At 39.4% G+C, this 20171-nt stretch overlaps 1 protein-coding gene across 1 annotated transcript; it reads left to right on the forward strand.

Annotated features, from left to right (window-relative positions):
• Positions 1 to 676: 676 nt before the first annotated feature.
• Positions 677 to 20171, forward strand: prpf40a (PRP40 pre-mRNA processing factor 40 homolog A). Its single transcript, XM_088353179.1, has 26 exons — positions 677 to 739; positions 4049 to 4192; positions 5336 to 5469; positions 5809 to 5843; positions 5922 to 5938; positions 6012 to 6053; positions 6361 to 6471; positions 6684 to 6804; positions 6986 to 7010; positions 8119 to 8337; positions 8401 to 8509; positions 10695 to 10759; positions 10831 to 10995; positions 11352 to 11460; positions 11537 to 11687; positions 13044 to 13177; positions 13250 to 13364; positions 13448 to 13539; positions 13616 to 13732; positions 14993 to 15130; positions 16589 to 16684; positions 16742 to 16828; positions 16896 to 16986; positions 17152 to 17213; positions 18949 to 19098; positions 19798 to 20171. Exons 1-26 carry the CDS (start codon positions 737 to 739, stop codon positions 19885 to 19887), a joined length of 2622 nt encoding a protein of 873 aa, XP_088209305.1. The 5' UTR covers positions 677 to 736; the 3' UTR covers positions 19888 to 20171.

The raw sequence follows: 20171 nt of genomic DNA on the forward strand, positions 1-20171 counted from the left end.
GTTGCCAACATTGTACTTCCACTAAAAAATGTGATTAATTACAGTTCTGTATCTTGCAACCGACTAAATAAGCCCCCAAAAATGTTAATATTATGCGACACAATATATCAATATATATATGTATATATATATATATATATATATATATATATATATATATATATATATATATATATATATATATATATATATATATATATATTTTTTTTTTTTTTTTTTTTTTTTCAGAGTAATGTGTGCTTGTTTAGAGTGGTGCTCTCCTTGGAGAAAATTATATCATAAAATTAGAATCTCTAAGATAATTGTAAATTAAAAACATAGTAAAATAAGTACTGTACCCAACATTTTGCCTGATTTATTAATTGTATTTATAATTTTCATTTATTTTTGCAGTGTAAGTTAAACACTGTTGTTTTCAAATGAATACAAAAGCGCGTTCTTTCCTGCTTTATTCTTTTTCAAATGCGTTATATAACAAAACGCATAAACACTTTCGTACAAAAACTTAAATACAACGTTTCGTTAGAATAACTACCAAATTGTAAGAACAATCCAAAATACAAGAAAATAAAATGAAACATTGCAGGGGCGTTCCTTGTTCAAAATTTGACCGCACAATTGTGACGTAGGTTGACGCGACCGAAATGTTGACCCTTGAACTTTCAGTTTTGTCCAATTGTGTGGCTTGTTGTTGCGACGTGCTCCGTCAGTGTCTCGGAGCTCCCCTCTAATCATCATGGTGAGTCCAGCATTATTCAAAAATAAATGGACTTATTTGACAAAATAAGTCTTTGTTTACTTCAAGTTCTTTCTTTTTGTCGTTTAATGTTTATTAAACGTTTTTATTTTGGGTCCACTGCGCTAAAAAGGATATTATGCTACCTTCTGAAATGCGGATTAGCATTTAGCGTTAGCTTTATGCTAACAGTGCCGCACACACACTGGCCCGAAAGGTTTGGCTAATTGCTGGAAAGTATGCTAATCCCTATTTTAAAAACTTTTATTGTTACTATTTATCAAAATACGTTCATACAGTTAAAAATTATGTAGCTCTTATTGCTTATCATCGTTCTACAAAGTGGACTTAACCGGTTATGTTTCATCACGTGCGTGTTTTTGACACATTTCCCGACAAAATGTTTTTTCCCCGTCAAATATATTCCTTAAAAGTGTGCCGTACATAATAAAGCAAATTTATAGGAAGCGGGTTTAGAGTACAATATACCCAGCACTGGACTTTGAAATGTGTGCTCAAATTGGTCCAGTGCATTTTGGATATGACTGAGACCATAAATCGACTTCTGAATGTACGTTGAACTGCCCTTCAGGGGTGATTTCAGGTTCAGAGCTTTGTATGTCAGTTGAAAAAAATATATATTTTATAGTGATACAACACGTAAAATTCAGTTATGATAACGTATTAATGTACATGGTCTGCATTCATTTAGTCCTCTTAAGTCAATGAAGACCTCCCAAAGAGCTTTATAATCTGCTTCACTACATGCTATCGGGGGAATTAGGGATTCAGTGTCTTGCCCGAGGACACTTCGACATATAACATGGAGGCGCCGGGAATCGAACCTGCAACCTCTTGATCCCAAGACGAGCGTTTTACCGTTTATGCCGCCATATTTTAACTGAAAAATGCGAAACGCTTTTTTTATTTTGAAAGGCTGGTTTTATTAATTGGATGTTTTTATGAATTATGGCAGGCATACAGTAATGCATCGAAACCTCTACAAACTCTGCCGCTATGCTGCAAGTGATACTAGACGAGCAAAAGTGGGGCGAGAACGGTGCTAGGAATCAAATGTGCTGACCCATTTCAAGGCAGTGGAGTATTTCCCATGCTGCGTTGTTCACAATTTTGTTTTGTTTCGCTTCTTTTTACATTTTTCATTATATTAAAGCTTGTCTTGTATCATGGACAAGTTTTGAAAATGCTCTCATTTTGGGGGATGCTTGGGTTGAATTTGGGGGTGTTTGGTCAGCCTGGTTACGCCCATGCTGCCCATCCAACTTAGTTTACAAATAATCATTGATGGTTTACCTTGTGCAGTGTGGTCCAAATTTAGACATCAAAATTCGTCATTTCAACATCGTGTAATGTTTTATCAATTTTCAAGCAAATAAAGACGTATTTTAACATACTTTAACTACTTCATGTTGGGCATGTATATGATATAATAAAATCCTATTTTAAAACATAAACTGAGGCACACAATACTTAAAACATTGTGTTTGTGGCTGTTTTGTTCACCTTATCACCAAAAGTAGTTTTTTCATCTTTCACGTTTCAACCAAATAAAAGTATTTTGAATGGATTTGTGACTTATTTTTCATGTCTTTTCAACCCATTTGTCAAGTGGGAACCCTAACACAGCTTCATGCTTTGTCCAGTGGCTTGCAAAACTATTTGCCCCCCTTGAACTTTATGACCTTTTGCCACATTTCAGACTTCAAACATCAAGATATAAAACTGTAATTTCTTGTCAAGCATCAACAATAAGTGGGACACAATCATTAAGTGGAATACAGTTTATTGGATATTTTAAACTTTTTTTAACAAATACAAACGCAAAAGTGGGTGTGCAGCCCCTTTACTTTCTGTGTGGCAATCTCTGTCCAGAAGCTCAGTGAGGATCTCTGAATGATTCAATGTTGATCTAAATGACTAACGATGGTAAATGGATTCCACCTCTGTGTAATCAAGTCTCAGTATGAATGCACCTGCTCTGTGATAATCTCAGAGGTCTGTTTAAAGCACAGAGAGCATCATGAAGAACGAGGAACACACCAGTCAGGTCCGAGATACTGTTGTGGAGAAGTTTAAAGCTGGATTTGGATGCAAAAATATTTCCCAAGCTTTAAACATCCCAAGGAGCACTGTGCAAGCAATGATATTGAAATGGAAGGAGTATCAGACCACTGCAAATCTAATTTCAGCTCATACAAGGAGAAAACTGATCAGGGATGCAGCCAAAGGGCCCATGATCACTTGGGATGAACTGCAGAGGTCTACAGCTGAAGTGGGAAAATCTGTACATAGGACAACAATCAGTCTTATACTGCACAAATCTGGCCTTTATGGAAGAGTGGCAAGAAGGAAGTCATTTCTTCAAGATATCCATAAAAAGTGTTGTTTAAAGTTTGCCACAAGCCACCTGGGAGACACACCAAACATGTGGAAGAAGGTGCTCTGGTCAGATGAGACCAAAATCTAACTTTTTGGCAACAATGCAAGATGTTATGTTTGGCGTGAAAGCAGCACAGCTCATCACCATCGCCACAGTCAAATGTGGTGGTGGCAGCATCATGGTTTGAGCGTGCTTTTCTTCAGCAGGGACAGGGAAGATGGTTAAAATTGATGAGAAGATAGATGGCGCCCAATACAGGACCATTCTGGAAGAAAACCTGATGGAGTCCGCAAAAGACCTGAGACTGGAACGGACATTTGTCTTCCAACAAGACAATGATCCTAAAAATAAAGCAAAAGCTACTATGGAATCGTTCACCAAAAAACATATCAAGGTGTTAGAATGGCCAAGTCAAAGTCCAGACCTCAATCCAATTGAGAATCTGTGGAAAGAACTGAAAACTGCTGTTCACAAACGCTTTCCATCCAACCTCAATGAGCTTGAGCTGTTTTGCAAGGAGAAATAGGCAAAAATAGCTTCTCGGTGTGCAAAACTGATAGACATACCCCAAGCGACTTACAGCTGTAATCGCTGCAAAACATGGCGCTACAAAGTATTAACTCAATAGGTCTGAATATTTTTGCACTCCCACGTTTTATTTTTGAAGAAAGTTTAAAATATCCAATAAAGTGTGTTCCACTTCATGATTGTGTCCCACTTATTGTTGATGCATCACAAGAAATTACAGATTTGTATCTTTGTTTGTCTCAAAGGCGGCAAAAGGTCACAAAGTTCAAGGGGGCCAAACAGTTTCACAAGCTACTGTAAATGTTGTTTTTCTGGGCTCCATCAGCGTCCTTATGCTGATATGTTGTTATTCAATAAGCAGCAATTCCTTTTCAAATTTTTAGATGGGACCACCAGGAATACCCCCTCATTTCCCTCCCATAGCAATGCCCCCACTTGGGCAACGGCCGCCCAGCATGAGCACAATGCCTCCTGGCATTATGCCGCCTGGCATACTGCCGTCAATGTCTGCACCTCCTATGGGCCAGGTCAGTTTATGTTGAATGTTTCCAAATGAATGTCTGATTTTTTTGTGTTTTCACTCAAATATTAGGGACTTGGGCTCTTTTTTATCACATCAGTTTCCAAATTCAGTAGACCCCTGAGATACGACATGAAACCATTCATAGGTGGGGATCGTAATGTGAAATAGTCGTATGGCGGGGGATAGAATCCTATGGGAATTGGCTAATAATGAGTTCCTTACCCCCCATTAAAGCATTGAAATAGGATGTTCATTTTTAACATTAATAACATAATGGTGTATACAGAAAGTGCTACGTATATGTAATATATGTATGTATTATTTAATTACATAAATATAAAAAATGAAATAATATTGGCCTTGTTATGTTGTGACTGGAGCTGGTATAGTGTAGTTATTGGACGGATGTGTTGGGGTGGAGACAGCGATTTAAAATTTACAAACTTCCTCTTGAAAGGCGTGTCCTGCGCTTGGAAAACTTTGCTTTAACTTGACCCTTTATTTGTATTAATTCGATAGGTCACTGCCAAATTCCTTAGCAAATGTGACAATGTGTGCACTTTTTTGGTACTTCCTGAAGGAAGACTGAGAAATGCAGTGTTGGGAGATAGATTAGCCAAGAGCATATCAACATCTTGGTGCTTTAACGCAAACTAATTGCAGAGCCCCGTCTTGTATGATGACCTATAGCGGACAGGCATTTTATAGACAAACACTGCAAAGATTTAACTTTGCTGATTTTTCGGTTGGGGCACATTCAATTTGTCATTATTGTCCTATATTGGGGTAAATGTCATAACGGGGATCGAAAAAATATATCCCAAACTGTAACGTAAAAATATGGTAAGCTAAGGATGCTGTAACTTGGGGGTGTACTGTTCCAGAATAAATTGCATGCTCGTTCTCTCTAACATCTTTTGCATGACGTGGAATGAAAACTTTGAGAAATTTGTGTTAGCGTGGTGACGCTTCAGCAGATTGGAAGCGATTGTCGCCACACCATTAACTCAACACCGCACTTTCGTGCTCGGTGTGATTCCCCCCTCCCCACACCCTTTGCAACTGACAACACGGCGCTTTTAGGGCCCGGGTGCGAGCGCCCTGTCTCAAGACTGCCATGAATATTTCATGATGTTTCTTGAAATAGATGCAAGGCTTGATACCACCCATGATGGGGATGATGCTGCCTCCTCGCCTGCCAGCTGTGACCGTGCAGCCAACTGGCCCGGTAACTCTTCCCTCTCTTCCTCCACTTAAAAATAAAAAAACAAGATGTAGGAACACTTGATCCAGACGAATTTCGAGCATTGTGGCTCTTAATGCAAATGTTAATAAGCACTTTGTGTTCAGCTGTGAATAGCTCTTAATTAAATCACTGGTGCTCTTAAATATTCCGGTGTTATTTTTTTTTTTTAAATAAGCCTCGTTAGTCAAACAGCGTGAGTGATCTTACATGGAATCCACTTAATCAAATCAATTGTTTTTGTGATATATTCTGCTAATGAGTGTTGCTTTGTTAAAAATTGTTTTATTTAGCAGACAGGTTCATCATTTAGGCTGTAGAATCTGCTGCTAATTTTGACATTTTTATTTTGGGAAAAACATTAACTCATTATTCTTTTTGTTTTCTCGTCAGCCCGGTGTTGAAACTTCAGGTAAGTGTCCTAACTTTTTTTTAAGTGTCCATCAATCCATATTGTCTATCTAACTGTTGTTTTGTTTTTCTGGAACAGTGGCCCCGGGGACAACCGTAAGTTGCTTCCTCGTTTTTCAAATTCTGACCTGCTGTCATTCAGATACTTTATGATAATTTTCCCACTCAGAGTACGACAAATGGAACTCCACGGGAAGAGCAGCCTAAAAAGGTTTGTGCATTAAGGATATTTGCACCGAGCGCCAAGCAGGGAGGCAATTGGTACCAATGTTGTAAGTCCTCCCAGTCTTGGGGCGATTGAATATGTGTAAATCTGAAATCGTGTACGAATTTGAAACAATTTGTTTTCATCTCCCACACGTCATCCAATTTCACCATAAATAGTTGATTAGTCATCCGATACGTGATGTGAACAAAGTCTGAAGCAAATGTCAAAAAAAAATAGCAAACTCTCGCACAACCTTTTGTATTTATCATGCTCTACTTTTCAAATGGTGTATTTTTCCTGTTTGTCTCAGAAATCCCTGTGGACTGAACACAAATCACTTGATGGAAAAACCTATTACTACAACACGGAGACCAAGCAGTCCACCTGGGAGAAACCAGAAGATCTCAAGTCTCCTGCCGAAGTATGCAATCTTTTTATTGATAAACTCCCACTGCATATGTTGTTTAACATCTAGTCATTTTCTTTAATATACACACACACACACATATATATATATATATATATATATATATATATATATATATATATATATACAATTACATTAGTTTTCATGTTGTTTTAAACGTACAATGTCTGCTTAACAAAAGAACAATTTGTGTTTGTTCCCCAAAGCAAATGCTGTCAAAATGCCCGTGGAAAGAGTACAAATCAGACACAGGAAAGCCGTATTACTACAACTCGCAGACAAAGGAGTCCAGATGGACCAAGCCCAAAGATCTGGAGGATCTGGAAGGTAAAGTGGCTGCTCCGTTACAGATGAGGTGTTAATTATTTAATTATGGCATTAATTTGAAATGTAAAAGAAGGGCTCTGCCTTTATTTATTTACAAGGGAAACGGGTCTTCTATCTTAGCTGTGCTTTAAAATCAAGACAAAAAAAATCTTATTGCACCCTTTTTCTCCTTCTATTTCAGCCATGATCAAAGCTGAGGAAAATGGGTAGGTGTTTTTTTCCTTTACAGTAGACCCCAGGTATACAACATGAATCTTAGTTTTTTCTTAGTTTCTTAGTTTTTTGTATTCATCACTCACAAAGGTTTCAGATCTTCAAACCAATTTTAAAATGCATAGACACAAACCAAGGAAATACAGAATCCAGTTTTGAAATGTTGATTCAATTTGCTAAGCCACAGGGGGCATTCAGGGCTGGACTTGCTTATGCGTTTAGGATTGTTGTCCTGCTGCATTATCCAAGAGCACTTGAGTTTGAGGGCAAGAAATGATGGATAGGCGTTCTCCTTTAGGATCTTCTGATACAAGAATTCATTATTCTGTCAACCACAGCAAGTTGTTCTGGTCGTGAGGCAGCAAAGCAGCCCCAGACCATCAATCTGTCACCACCATGCTTTACTGTTGGCATAATGTTCTTTTTGTCAAGTGATGTGCCATTTTTACACCATATGTAACAGACTGCACCCCTTCCAAAAGTGTACTTTTTGAGTCAACAGTCCACAGAAGTTTCTCAAAGTCTTGAGAATAATCAAGATGCTTTATGGGAAATGTGAGACAACTGTTTGTTCTTTTGTGACAGAAGTGGTTTTCACCTGGAGAAACTCCGGTGGATGCCATTTTTGTCCAGTTGTTTTTCTTATTGTGGAGTCATGACCTTAACTGGGGCCAGGCAAGCAGTTCTTTGGATGTTTTTGAGGTTCTTTCGTAACCTCCTGGATCTGCCGTCACACTCTTGGAGTAATCTTAGGTCGTTGACCACTCCTGGGAAGGTTTGTCACAGTTTCTAGTTCTCTGCTCTGACAGTGGTTTGCTGGAGCCCTGCAGCCTTGGAAATGGCTTCGTGACCTTTTACAGACTGGTAGATTTCAATTACTCTTTTCCTAATTTCGTCTGGAATTTCTCTTGATCAGGGCATTGTGCTCTCGTGGCAGAATTTTGTTTACAATCACCCTCCATATAGCATGTAGCGCAGAGTATGAGCATCAAATTCCACATCGTAATATGAAAACAAAATAAGCTCGGGATGCCGTAACCTGGAGGTGTACTGTACGAAAAATTTGTTTTCTTTTGTATTAATCTTGTGGAATTATTATAGTACGGCAGAAGTATCAGCTGTTAGCATCACGGCCGAGCCCGTGCTGCAAGTGGAGAGCACACAAGCGTCGGCGGCCCCTGTCCAAGAGGCAGAACCGGCTGATGCGGTCCCCGAGGATCAAATGGCCCTGACTGCCCCACAACAAATATTCGAGGTCAAGACCGTCGACGCACCCGTGGCAGCCGCAGAGAGCGTGGCCCCTGCAGAGGCCCCAGCCAGGTAAAGCAGACTCGTCAGCTTTATTAAAGAAAATCGTTTTACATTCCTTGTTTTCCCCCTCAGTGTCGAAGTCAAGCAGGAGGAATCGCGGCCAGAAATCCAGAAGAAGGTTTTCAAATGGAACACAAAGGAAGAGGCCAAGCAGGCCTTCAAGGAGTTGCTTAAGGAGAAGGTAAATGTGACTGCTATAGATTCTTTTGGCATTAATTTATTCACTGAAATGTACAGATGTATATTTTAATGACAGTGAATGGGTGAAAGATGGGGTGTGTAATTTGAGGTACATGAGTTGAAATTAAAATATTTTCAAGTAATAAAAAACCCGTTTTCAATACAGTCCAAACACCAACCCAAATCCCAAGAAAGATGAGAAAAGTTTGTTCAAGCTCTTCATGTACTTGCACGTGCATCACGAATGAGCTGACTAAGGCTGCAATCATGACTTTAAGCCAGGAGATGGTGACAGGGAGTAACAAAGGTTCGAATTACATACAGTCTCTTGAAGTAAGAAAAATTGGTGAATAGCTGAAGAAAATTTCAATACCAGGTATCAATGGTGTAATGTAATCAGTGTCAGTTTTTGATGATTTTCCACTAAATTCTGTTTAACCATGTGAAGACCCAGCATTGTAAAATTATAACATTTTCATTCTTTCCAAAAAGTGGTATTTGTATCCTTCAAACTTATAATGGTTCTGAGTGGGAAATTACCACTACCATAACTACACAATAGGAAATTTTGCTACCCCATTGACCCAGCTTTGTAATACTACATTCTCATATAACATTACAAAAAAATGTTTGCAAGCATTTCGTTTTAATTTTCAAATGTCTCTTTTAACACCATGTAGGTGGTTGAAGAAAAATGTTTGTTTTTCTATATATGGGTCTTACTGGGTTAACCACACTTTTTATGTTGCCAGCCATTAAACTCGTTTTATAAATCATGTCTGTCAGTGGGCCTCACAAACAAGAGTTTACAAGGCGGCACCAGACTGCAATAAGACTTGGTTCAATTCACACTTCCAATTTCCATTTCATCTTCTTTCTGCATTAGCTCCGTATTTTCTCGTAATCAGAGAACGAGTCTTGAGCATTTTAGTGCTATCATTTTGAGTCTCAACTAAAAGCCATTAAAGTGACTGGGAAGACAGGCAATGGCTGAATTTCCTTAATGGGCAAACAGAATGGATAATTAACTTTTGTTTTTCAAGACATTCATTCCCGTGACAGCTTAGAGACGTCAAAGATTCATTGTAACTGGGTTTCATCTAAATGACGAATTGCCATTTGCGCAATTCATGTTGTTGGCTTCTGCAAAGCGGCCCTTGAGGTCGCTTAATGTGTTGCTCTCACACATGGAGTGCATTTTCATGTGATCCACTCCCTGGAGTACGGGCTGGAGGTTGGCAGCTGAGCATCTGATTTTCACCTCAGCTTGCCGTGAAAAGTGACTAAACACCTTGCAAGCGTGATTTAATTTAGAGCATGGCTTTTGAATTCACTTCTCTCCTTATGAGATATATCCTCCCTGGGAGTAGCCAGTGCTGCAAAGGGCGCTTGCATAAATCCTCAGTGACACCTTCCTGAACTATGCCCTCACCCCAACACCTCTTTGCCTATTTGACATTATGAAAATGTCTGCACGGCTCCTTGGCTATTATCATTAGACAGCAAGAAAATGAACAGCTTTAACATTTGTTTACTTACATGCTTGTTCAAATCCTTAGTTGTTTTTTATTTAGTGACGTACCCAATGCCAAATGTTATTTGTACTCCGTATTCGCCTAGTCTTTTGGACTTCAGGAATAATTTACAACTTAAGAACTTAATTTGCATTGTGTTTTTTTTTCTTTATTTTTTGAAAGTAATTGAAAAAAATAAGATTTTGGGGACAAACAATTCATTTCTGGTTAAAAATGTATTAAATGAAACAAAAATGTTGCTGTGCTATAATATATAAGAAAATAATATTTGTTATCAGCAAAATTGTCACATTTGGCCTTGTTGCAGACTTATCATGCAAGTAAATCATTGCATGCATCAGCAAAATTGATTCTTAAAGCTCATTTTGAGCTATTTTTCTGATTTCACTTGAAAAATGAGAAGAGAATTTCCTTCCAAATTAATACTTTCATGTACATTGTACAGAACTTGCATAATACCCCTTTTAAACCATTTTAATACAAATGTTTTTCACTTTATTTTTTTAATCTCTCATTCCAACAGGTGTACATGTATCCAAACATTCAGTGCGCTTGACAACTATGAACGTAAATCCATTTAACATGGCTGTCTGTAAATGTTTTAATATAAGTTTGAGCAACTGTAAAAATAAATTATCTTTTGTGTTTCAGGGCGTGTCCTCCAACTCCTCATGGGAACAAGCTATGAAATTGATCATCAATGACCCCCGCTACAGGTGACAAAATCTCCTTACGTAAGTTCGCCAGGTGTGAACTGTTCCTAAAATGGTGGCTTTTTTCTTTCAAGTGCTCTCCCCAAGCTGAGTGAGAAGAAGCAGGCCTTCAATGCCTACAAGGTCCAAACAGAAAAGGAAGAAAAAGAAGAGGCCAGGATTAAATACAAGGAGTCCAAAGAAACCTTCCAGAGGTTTTTGGAGAACCATGAAAAGATGACATCTACCACCAGATATAAGTGCGTTGTCACATATTTTTGTGAGAAATATTTCCTGAATACATGTGTCCTCAGTGTCTGTCACATTGATGTTGATGTGATAAAGTATCATGATGACTTTGAAACTTGAAAGTAAGTTGGAAAGGCTTAGCCTTTATTTGATCTTTACATGCTGCAAGCTTTAGAGACTCAAGCGGAAAAGCGGCGCAATACGTCATAGGCTGCCTGATTAAACTTACTGCAATTTCTCAGTTGTGGTGTCTATCAATACAAATGCATATCGTACGGGTTTATTAGAGCCACAAAAAGCGACAATAATTGAATTTTTTTTGCTGAAAGTTTCCACAAAAGTCCACAAACCGACAATGTCATTGCAGGAAAGCCGAGCAGATGTTTAGCGACCAGGAGGTGTGGAGCTGCGTTCCCGAAAGAGACAGGCAGGAGATCTACGAAGATGTTTTGTTCTACCTGGCCAAAAAGGAAAAGGTGAACCCCGCCCCAGTGAAACTACTCATCAAGATGTTGGACCTTCTGACAGCCGATTTCCTTTTCATGTGGTCAGGAGCAAGCCAAGCAGCTGAGGAAGAGGAACTGGGAAGCTCTGAAGAACATCCTGGACAACATGGCTAATGTCACCTACCGCACCACTTGGTCGGAAGCGCAGCAGTACCTGCTGGACAATCCCACTTTTGCCGAAGATGAAGAGCTGCAGAGTATGTGTTCTCGCTTTATATGCATGTTCAGAAATGATCAGCATTAAAATTGCGTTTCGAGTGAATAAATGAACAATGCCGTAGAGCCCAGGGAGAGGGCCACCCAGTCTTACGTCATTTTCACTTTATAGTGTGGAATAAGCTGTTTTTTGGCTCTTTAAGGCATCTTCCCAAATATAGGAAAACAATACATTTTTTGTGTGCCCAAAAACATAAAATTCAAACTCTGCAGTGTTCAGGTATTCGATGAGTTGTCTCCAAGATGCTTTTTTTCTTTTGGTTTGTATCAGAGCATTATGAAAATGCTGATGTGCTATTGGCTGAGATCCCTCCCACAATGCTTTCCCGTCTCTTCAATAGATTCAGAATCTCTGGTCCTTTGTAAAGGGTTTGCGAGCCGGTGATACAATACTGTATTTTTTGTTCTGTATTTATAAGTAAGACTTGCCGTAATGCTAAAGGGAGATGCAAAAACATGCTAACCATGATTTATTTTCTTAAATTATAAGGGAGGCACATAAATCGCTACCCTTGCTGACATGCTTGGTCTACAATATTGGGACTGTTATTGGAAAAAAAGAAAGCTACTCAGACAACGAAGTCTTCTAAAAGCATGGCAATCCTTGCAAGTGGAAGTGTTCAAATCATTTTAGATTATAATCGGCTATCTCCTCACAATTCTGGATACACCCACTAACTCCACTCTACCAGCTCAAGTCACATCAGACAAAATTCAATCCCATTTCTTTATTTACCGTACATATATCTCGTTATTATTTTAATGTTTTGGGTTTTGAAGGCATTAGCTAATGACCATAGGTTTCCTTCATTGCTGTATGGCAATTTCACTTTGTGATCCCACCTCAGAATAGATACACGTGTCTCCTGTGGGTAGAGGTAAGATCTTTAGCCAAAGCCCGACCCAAAATTTGGGCTTGAGCCTAAAATGTCAATCATTACGTTTGGGCCGGGCTTCTCTCTCCTTTTTTAAACTTATTAAAAAAAAAAATGATTCAATAATATTTTCAAGTAAGTTATTTGTTCGTTGTTCTTTGTTTCTTTGTGAAAGATCCGCGCAACCCTCACACTCGAAAGACTACCCCTCCCGAGTCCTCACAAATACAAATATGATATTCAGGTTTGCTTCGGGATCGGTTCCTCAAATCAAGTGAATTTCTCGGGCTGGGTAGAGCTTTAATACCCGCTGGCTGGGTTGGGCTGGACTTTTTTAGGCCCAATTTTACTAGGGGTATACTGTATTTGTTATTGCTTTGGTGCCATCTTGCGATAACATTTTGTCAATGTGAGGTGACACTTATCGATAGAATGAGCTTGTTGATTATTTTGCCTTGGCAGACATGGACAAAGAAGACGCGCTTATTTGCTTCGAGGAGCACATCCGAGCTTTGGAGAAGGAGGAAGAAGAGGACAAGCAGAAGACGCTTCTGAGGGAGAGGAGGCGACAGCGCAAGAACCGGGAGTCCTTTCAGGTGAGCCGTCTCTACGTCTAAACGTATCTTATTCATTTTATTATATATTACCGGAATCCATTGTTGTCCCAGAAATTCCTGGATGAGCTCCATGACCACGGCCAGCTTCATTCCATGTCGGCTTGGATGGAGATGTACCCCACTCTCAGCTCAGACATTCGCTTTGCCAACATGCTAGGCCAGCCAGGTAAAAAGGAAAAAAATCTCAGTTATAGTTTGAGCTTTAAATGCTTAGAGAAGGAATCCATGCCGCCCTTTTGACGTCTGCAGGCTCTACTCCTCTGGACCTTTTCAAATTCTACGTGGAAGACCTGAAGGCCCGTTACCACGACGAGAAGAGGATCATCAAAGACATCCTAAAGGTGACTGCGAGTTTGCACGCCTTAGCTCAACGCGGTGAGTCATATGACTAACATTAACGAAATATTTCTTTTCCAGGACAAGAGCTTCCTGGTTGAGATCAACACCAGCTTCGATGACTTTGGAACCGTCATCAGCTCGGACAAGCGAGCCACCACGCTCGACGCCGGGAACATCAAGTTGGCCTTCAACAGTGTAAGCTTTATTTCTGATCATGATTTTTAAAAATGAGTTGTGATGATGCGTTAGTAATGAGGTAGCACAAATTATTGAAAAGAAAATAGAGAGAATAATTTGGTATTTGCTGGCATCCATGTGATTCACCAGATAATAGCCCGCCTTTTAAGGCCACAGTGACACCCAGTCATAGATGGAATTGAATTGTCTGTATTATAATTTGTTACAAGGCAGTGTTCACGGTTCAGTTCACTAATCCTTTTAACCGCATAGGTCATGGAGGCACCAATGAGGATGCAACTCTGGACAGCTTTCTTCACTAATGACGGATCCTGACCTGTTTTGGGTCGTAGCAAAGTTGGCATGAGTGTACATTGTTTATAACAAGATTAGACGTGGGATAAACATGGATAAACATGTAACAAAAGACTTAAAAGATAAAAATAAGATAAAACAAGGCTTAATCTTTGTCTGATTACAGCTTGAAATTGAAAGTACCAGATGGCTCCAAAGCAAAAAATGTATATATGGTTGATATTACCCTTCAATTTATTTGCCATTTTAGTGCAATACACATTACAGCAACATTTAGTGGTTGATTACACACTGTTCCTTTATACGGGGTTACCGAGGATCCTTGAAAAGTCAGACCAGATGCATATCTTGGGTCTCCCCACAATTCACATAGCAACTTGTGACTGAGACTTTAACCTTGGACCATGGGAAAGTGTAAATTCAATGAGAAGTGTCTGTCCGGCGAACCATTTTCCCTATGGCCTAAATCTGTGCCAGTTAATTGTGTGCAAAAGATATTTGTGTTTTAATTTTGTTTTTGTTTTTTTTCCATTGTGTCTTTTTGTTGACTTAAATTTTATTTCAAAAGACATTACAGTCTTAAAGTCTTGAATTAACTTACATTAAGCTGTAGGAACCCTGTTAAAGCAGTGCTTCTCAATTATTTTGTCTTATGTCCCCCATAGGATTAAGAAAACCACTTTTCATGGTGTAACTTGAGGGTCTGCTTACTGTCTATGAGCAAAACATGAACATGAAAGCAAACAAAACACGATGAACGCACACTTTTGCAATAGAGCGTCACTGCTGCCTAATCTAGTGCAGGTACAATTGCACTTTATTTTTGAACAGTTAAAAAAAAAAATCCCTTCGGTCAAACGCACCTGTCTTGACAGAGCCTCGCGCTTCAACAGAGTGGGGCACCCCATTATTCGAGAAGCACTGCTTTAAAGTGACCTCAGCACTGTTCGATGGTTTTCTCAGTTGAAGGAGAAGGCAGAAGCAAGAGAGCGTGAGCGTGAGAAAGAAGAAGCCAGGAAGATGAAGAGGAAAGAGGCAGCCTTCAAGGCCATGCTCAAGCAGGCCACGCCTGCCTTGGAGCTGGAGGATACCTGGGAGACCGTAAGAACTACACACGTCTGCTGTTTACCATAAATTCCGGACTACGAGCCAATATCATCTTGCTACTTTTTAAATACTGTGGCTTTCAACAAGGTGGGATTTTTTTTTTTGTCGTGGTGGCACTGAGGAAAAAGGGGAGCCGCTCTTTTCCCATACGCATGCACTTTAAATACAAAACACCTCACAACTTTTCTTTCCTTATCATCTGTGTCAATGAAAGGTTACTGACACTTCCTTTAATCATACAGGAATGATAACAAGCAAATGCATTCAGGTCCATTACACAGGCATGAAAATCTCCTTTTGGTGAAATTTGCCATTTCGAAGTCAAAATTGGTGAGCTTTGTGAATCGTATAGCTTTGGGAAGAAAATATTTTGACGGATATAGTACGTTTTTGCAGAGGAGAGAGAGCAAGTGCATATTGCAGCATAGGCATATGCCTGAACGGTCGTCTCACGTGCTAAATGGGATTCATATTTTCGGCATACGCACAACTGATGTATCTGCATGCGCTAGCTCTTATAGGGGGAGTGAATCAGGCATTTAAGTTGGTGCGTTTTAATTAAAGTCTGTGTAGTTCTCACAGGCGGGACTAGTTGACTGTTGGGTTGTGCTACACTTACGCTTTAAGTGAGGATCACCGCCCTTGCAAGATACAAGGATGAATAAAACCAAACTTCTTCTGTTTCTAGTAAATCAGGGGGGAGATTAGTCAACTGCAGCCCATCCAGCCATGAGATTAGAAAGTAAGCAATCATGAAGGATGGTAATTGCTATGCCAATACAATTTTTGACTTATTTGGAGAATTTGTATTTTTAATTTTCTGGCATGTGTATCTTAATACTCCAAAGTGTCTCACCTCCTTCAGATCACTGAAACATGGTGTGGGTTAACAGACATCAATATTTTGTTGAGTTGTGCAGAGTACTGGAACATTTTTCTTCAACATCGTTCTCAGCTTTTTGACCTGACCCATTTTCATGCCTGATTATTGCGGCAACCACCAATGGCAACAGCACAAAGAGAGATGTCTGCGTTGCAATCTGGCACTATTCTCCTCAGTAGGGTTGCCCTGGCGAGGTTGTCTAAAAATATAGGGCTCACATTTTGCGCAACACCGCCCTCATTCGTGTTTTCTTTCAGCGCAGTAGTAAATATGTGCTCGTCTTGAATAGTCACATAATCAGAAAAAGTGACACATATGTATCTCAGAGTAGAACTGAAACCGATGTAGAGATGTAAGCAATAGACATAAATTAGTTCATCTTTATGGATGTTTAAGTCCACGGCTTTAAATCCAGTTCAGTTCGTACAAAGACAAAATTGAGTTCTAAAATTTGAGTGTGTGGCTTTTAATCACTTGCGCTCTGCAGTCCGGAATTTACGGTATTTTAGTGATTCTTCTGCCTGCCACCGGGGGTTGCCTTCTTACTGAGACCCTGCTTTCATTGTCAGGTGAGGGAGCGCTTCCTGAAGGAAGCTGCCTTCGAAGACATTACACTGGAGTCGGAACGCAAGCGCGTTTTCAAGGACTTCATGCACGTTTTGGAGGTGAGTGAGCAAGCGACGAGTTTCTCCGTCATTATGTTTGACGTCATCTCTCTTCAGCACGAGTGCCAGCATCACCACTCCAAGACCAAGAAGCATTCCAAGAAGTCCAAGAAGCATCACAGGAAGCGATCCCGCTCTCGATCGGTAAGTGTATACACACGTTAAAAGATAATATCGATGTTATTTTCATTCCTTCGTATTCTCTTCGTAGGGATCTGAGTCAGAAGAAGAGGAATACCACAAGAAGAAAAAACGCTCGGCATCCAAAACCCCATCAGAGCGCTCCTCTAGTGGCGAATCAGGTGGGTGGCGCCTATCATATTGTATTTACTGGAATCCAGGTCCCTCACCAGTCAAGCTATACACACTCAAAAGGCACAGATAGATGACAATAGTATTTACAGTACAACATAGTGTGCATTTTTAATTTCATGCACTTACCCTCCTATGTTCACATTTAACCTCAGAGAGGAGCTACAAGAAGTCCAAGAAGCACAAGAAGAAGACCAAGAAGAGACGACACAAGTCTGTAAGTCCACACGGGTTCATTCAAAAATGATTTTGAAAAAAACCCGAGTGCAGTAGACGCCGTGATACAACATTAAATCATTCTGAGGTGCAGTTGTTCCATGGCGGAGGATACAAATTTTTTGGTTATTAGTTCCGAACGCAAAGTACTCCAAATTAAAATAACAAAATAGTACTTACTAAGTGCTACTTATATATGATATATGTGTATTTGAGTAAATAACGTAAGAAATAGCGACCAGCGTTGGGAATAATGCTTTTACGTAACGGCGTTGTTGTTTTTTCAGTTACGGGGTAATCTTGACTCATTATTTTTTCCACCGTTACACACGGTCAAAAGAAGGTGCGTTACTTTGGCTGCAGAAGGGCAACGATGGCTTGCCCCCGCAAACCTGACACCGTTTTTAGCCGCGCGGTTTACGTCACGTTTTTTGGAATCATTCAAAAGAGCGACTACTATATAGTTACAGACAGAGATTACGAATATAGTATTTACTAATGCACCAAAAGAAAAGGTGATTGAGAGCTGCTGAGTCAAAAAAATGAGCCACCAGTGCTGTTGACATTCGTGGATGCAGTGGCAGTCGACTCGAGTCGTTGGCGAACGAAATGTTTCAATGAGCCAGCTCTTGGAAGTGAACGAAGGAGGACGGCTCCCCACCAATCATTAGCTGGTTCCCTCCGAGACCCTTTTTTTCACTTATGATGTGTTCTTAACTTTATGCTCGACAAATTTAAAGTTAAGTTGAATAGATTAAGATTGTGTTGTTTTCTTTTGTTTTGTAGATTTATAAATATTCAATTTATTTTCCTGTGTTTTTTAGTGTTTGATTTAATATAAAATGTTTCTATTTTCTTTTGTTTTTATTTTAAAATAAGCTTTTTTTTTTTTTAATTTATTTTTGTTTCATTTATTAAACTCACTTAATATTTTATCACATAGTTTACTGTTTATATTTGTTGCTCTTCAAGCGTAGCATACGATTGTTGCTGGCGAGGCCCAATAAATATTACAGGGTTCTTTACCACAACTACCCGCCTGTTCTTTGTTCAAATGACATAAAACAACTTATTTTTAACAAAAATACTTACTTTCCCTGGTAACTCAATTCAGTAGTTCAGTAACTAACTTCACTTACTTTTTGGAAGAAGTCGAGAGTAACTTAACTAATTACTTTTTTTTTTAAGTAAAAGGCCCAACAGTGATAGCGACCCCCTAAAACTGCTTGAGAATAGCCACGTACTAAAAGAAGTTTGTACCCAAAATATTAGAAAACCATGTACCTAAATGATGATTACTTAATTGTATGGATAATAAAGATCAATATACTAGTAAAATAGGCTAGAAATGTAACATTTTTAAACAATTTACCTTCAAGCCATGCTTCAATGGCAGACACTCATACACCATTCTCCCTTATCACTAACTTTCTTGGATTCCTTTATTATGGGCAGAAAGGGAAATAAAACCAACAAAATCACCGTTTAATGTGATGTGGTCCCCCTCAAGTGCTCTGATGGACTTGAAGGGTAGAAGAGATCAAGCAGATCATCAACATCTAATTGACCCTCAGTTTGTGCTTCTTAGTGTTATTTTGCCAAGAAAAGGCCTGTGAACACTGAAAATTGGTCTGCGACCCACTTTTGGGTCCCATCCCACCAATTGAGAAACACTAGTCTACTGTATGTTCTGAAAGTGTCTAATTGAGGCTGCGCGGTGTATCGTTGATGGGCAGGGATCGCCTGAGTCCGACATAGTGGAGAAGAAAGGACGAGACTCGAAACGAGACAAAGACGAGAAAGACAAAGACGTGGACAAGGCCAGAGGGAAGTCTCACTCGGACGTCAAACACAAGTCGCCAAAACGCAAAGCTGCCAAAGAGGAGGTTGACATGCTTTTCTTAATACCTGTTTCACTTGTTGAGAGAGAAAAAGGGAAAATGAATATCGGATTGCATTCCACTAAAAAGCCCCATTCAGTTGAACTATATAATGCCTTGCAAAACTATTGGCCCCTCAATAACTTTTTGACGTATTGCCATATTTCAGGCTTTAAACCAAGTCAAGTCACGTTTAGTAGAATAGCCCTTAATCACAAGGAGTCTCAAAGGGCTGCACTGACTATTGCACGCTATATTACTATTATTACACCATCCCGTGATCTAAAACCTACATGAGGGAAAGGAAAAAGTCAAAAACCTTAACATTAGGAAAACAAATAATACACAGGTATTGTTAACAATCATTTCTTCCTAAGAATCAACAATATGTGAGACACACTTATAAAAATTCAAATTCACCCAACATTTTATATTGCGCTAACAAATAAAAAAATGAAAAGTAGGTGTTGCAAAAACATTGCCCCCCTTTGTACCATCTTTTTTTGTTGAGATCACAAAAAAACCTGTCGAGTATGTCTCCATAGGTTTTGCACATGTTGGAACAGAAATAATAACACTTTAGCTAGGCACTGAATACAAAATGTTCTGTTTTTGTGATGTGTGTCCTTAGCACTAAGAATTATTGTGTTTTCTTTCAAACTGCCCAAATGAGTTTGATCATTTATTTCTATTTCCTCTCCTCAGGGCGGCTGGGACACGTCAGGGAGCGAACTGAGCGAAGGCGAATTGGAGAAAAGAAGACGAACTTTACTGGAGCAGCTAGATGCACCTTGACGTCCTCCACATCTTCGTCCTCACATTCCGAGGGCTTGTCTTGCCCCCTTCTGGTCACAGACGGAATCTCGGACTCTTTCCAGGAGCTTCATTAATACTGTCCAGTCATTTGATTGTTGTAGACTTTTCTTTCTGTAGTGATTGTTGACATTTTCTTTTAGCAGAGTTTAATTGTGAGCGCCAGAAGTGAAAGTGGCAGTGAGAAAGTGCTCGGACTGCAGCATGGTAGCTTTTAATTCGGGATTTCACATTAACTTCATGTAATAAAACTCGTTTTCAATTTA

Source organism: Urocampus carinirostris, chromosome 14 (genome assembly GCF_059441175.1).
Source record: "Urocampus carinirostris isolate Australia breed hairy pipefish chromosome 14, RoL_Ucar_1.0, whole genome shotgun sequence".
Taxonomy (NCBI): domain Eukaryota; kingdom Metazoa; phylum Chordata; class Actinopteri; order Syngnathiformes; family Syngnathidae; genus Urocampus; species Urocampus carinirostris.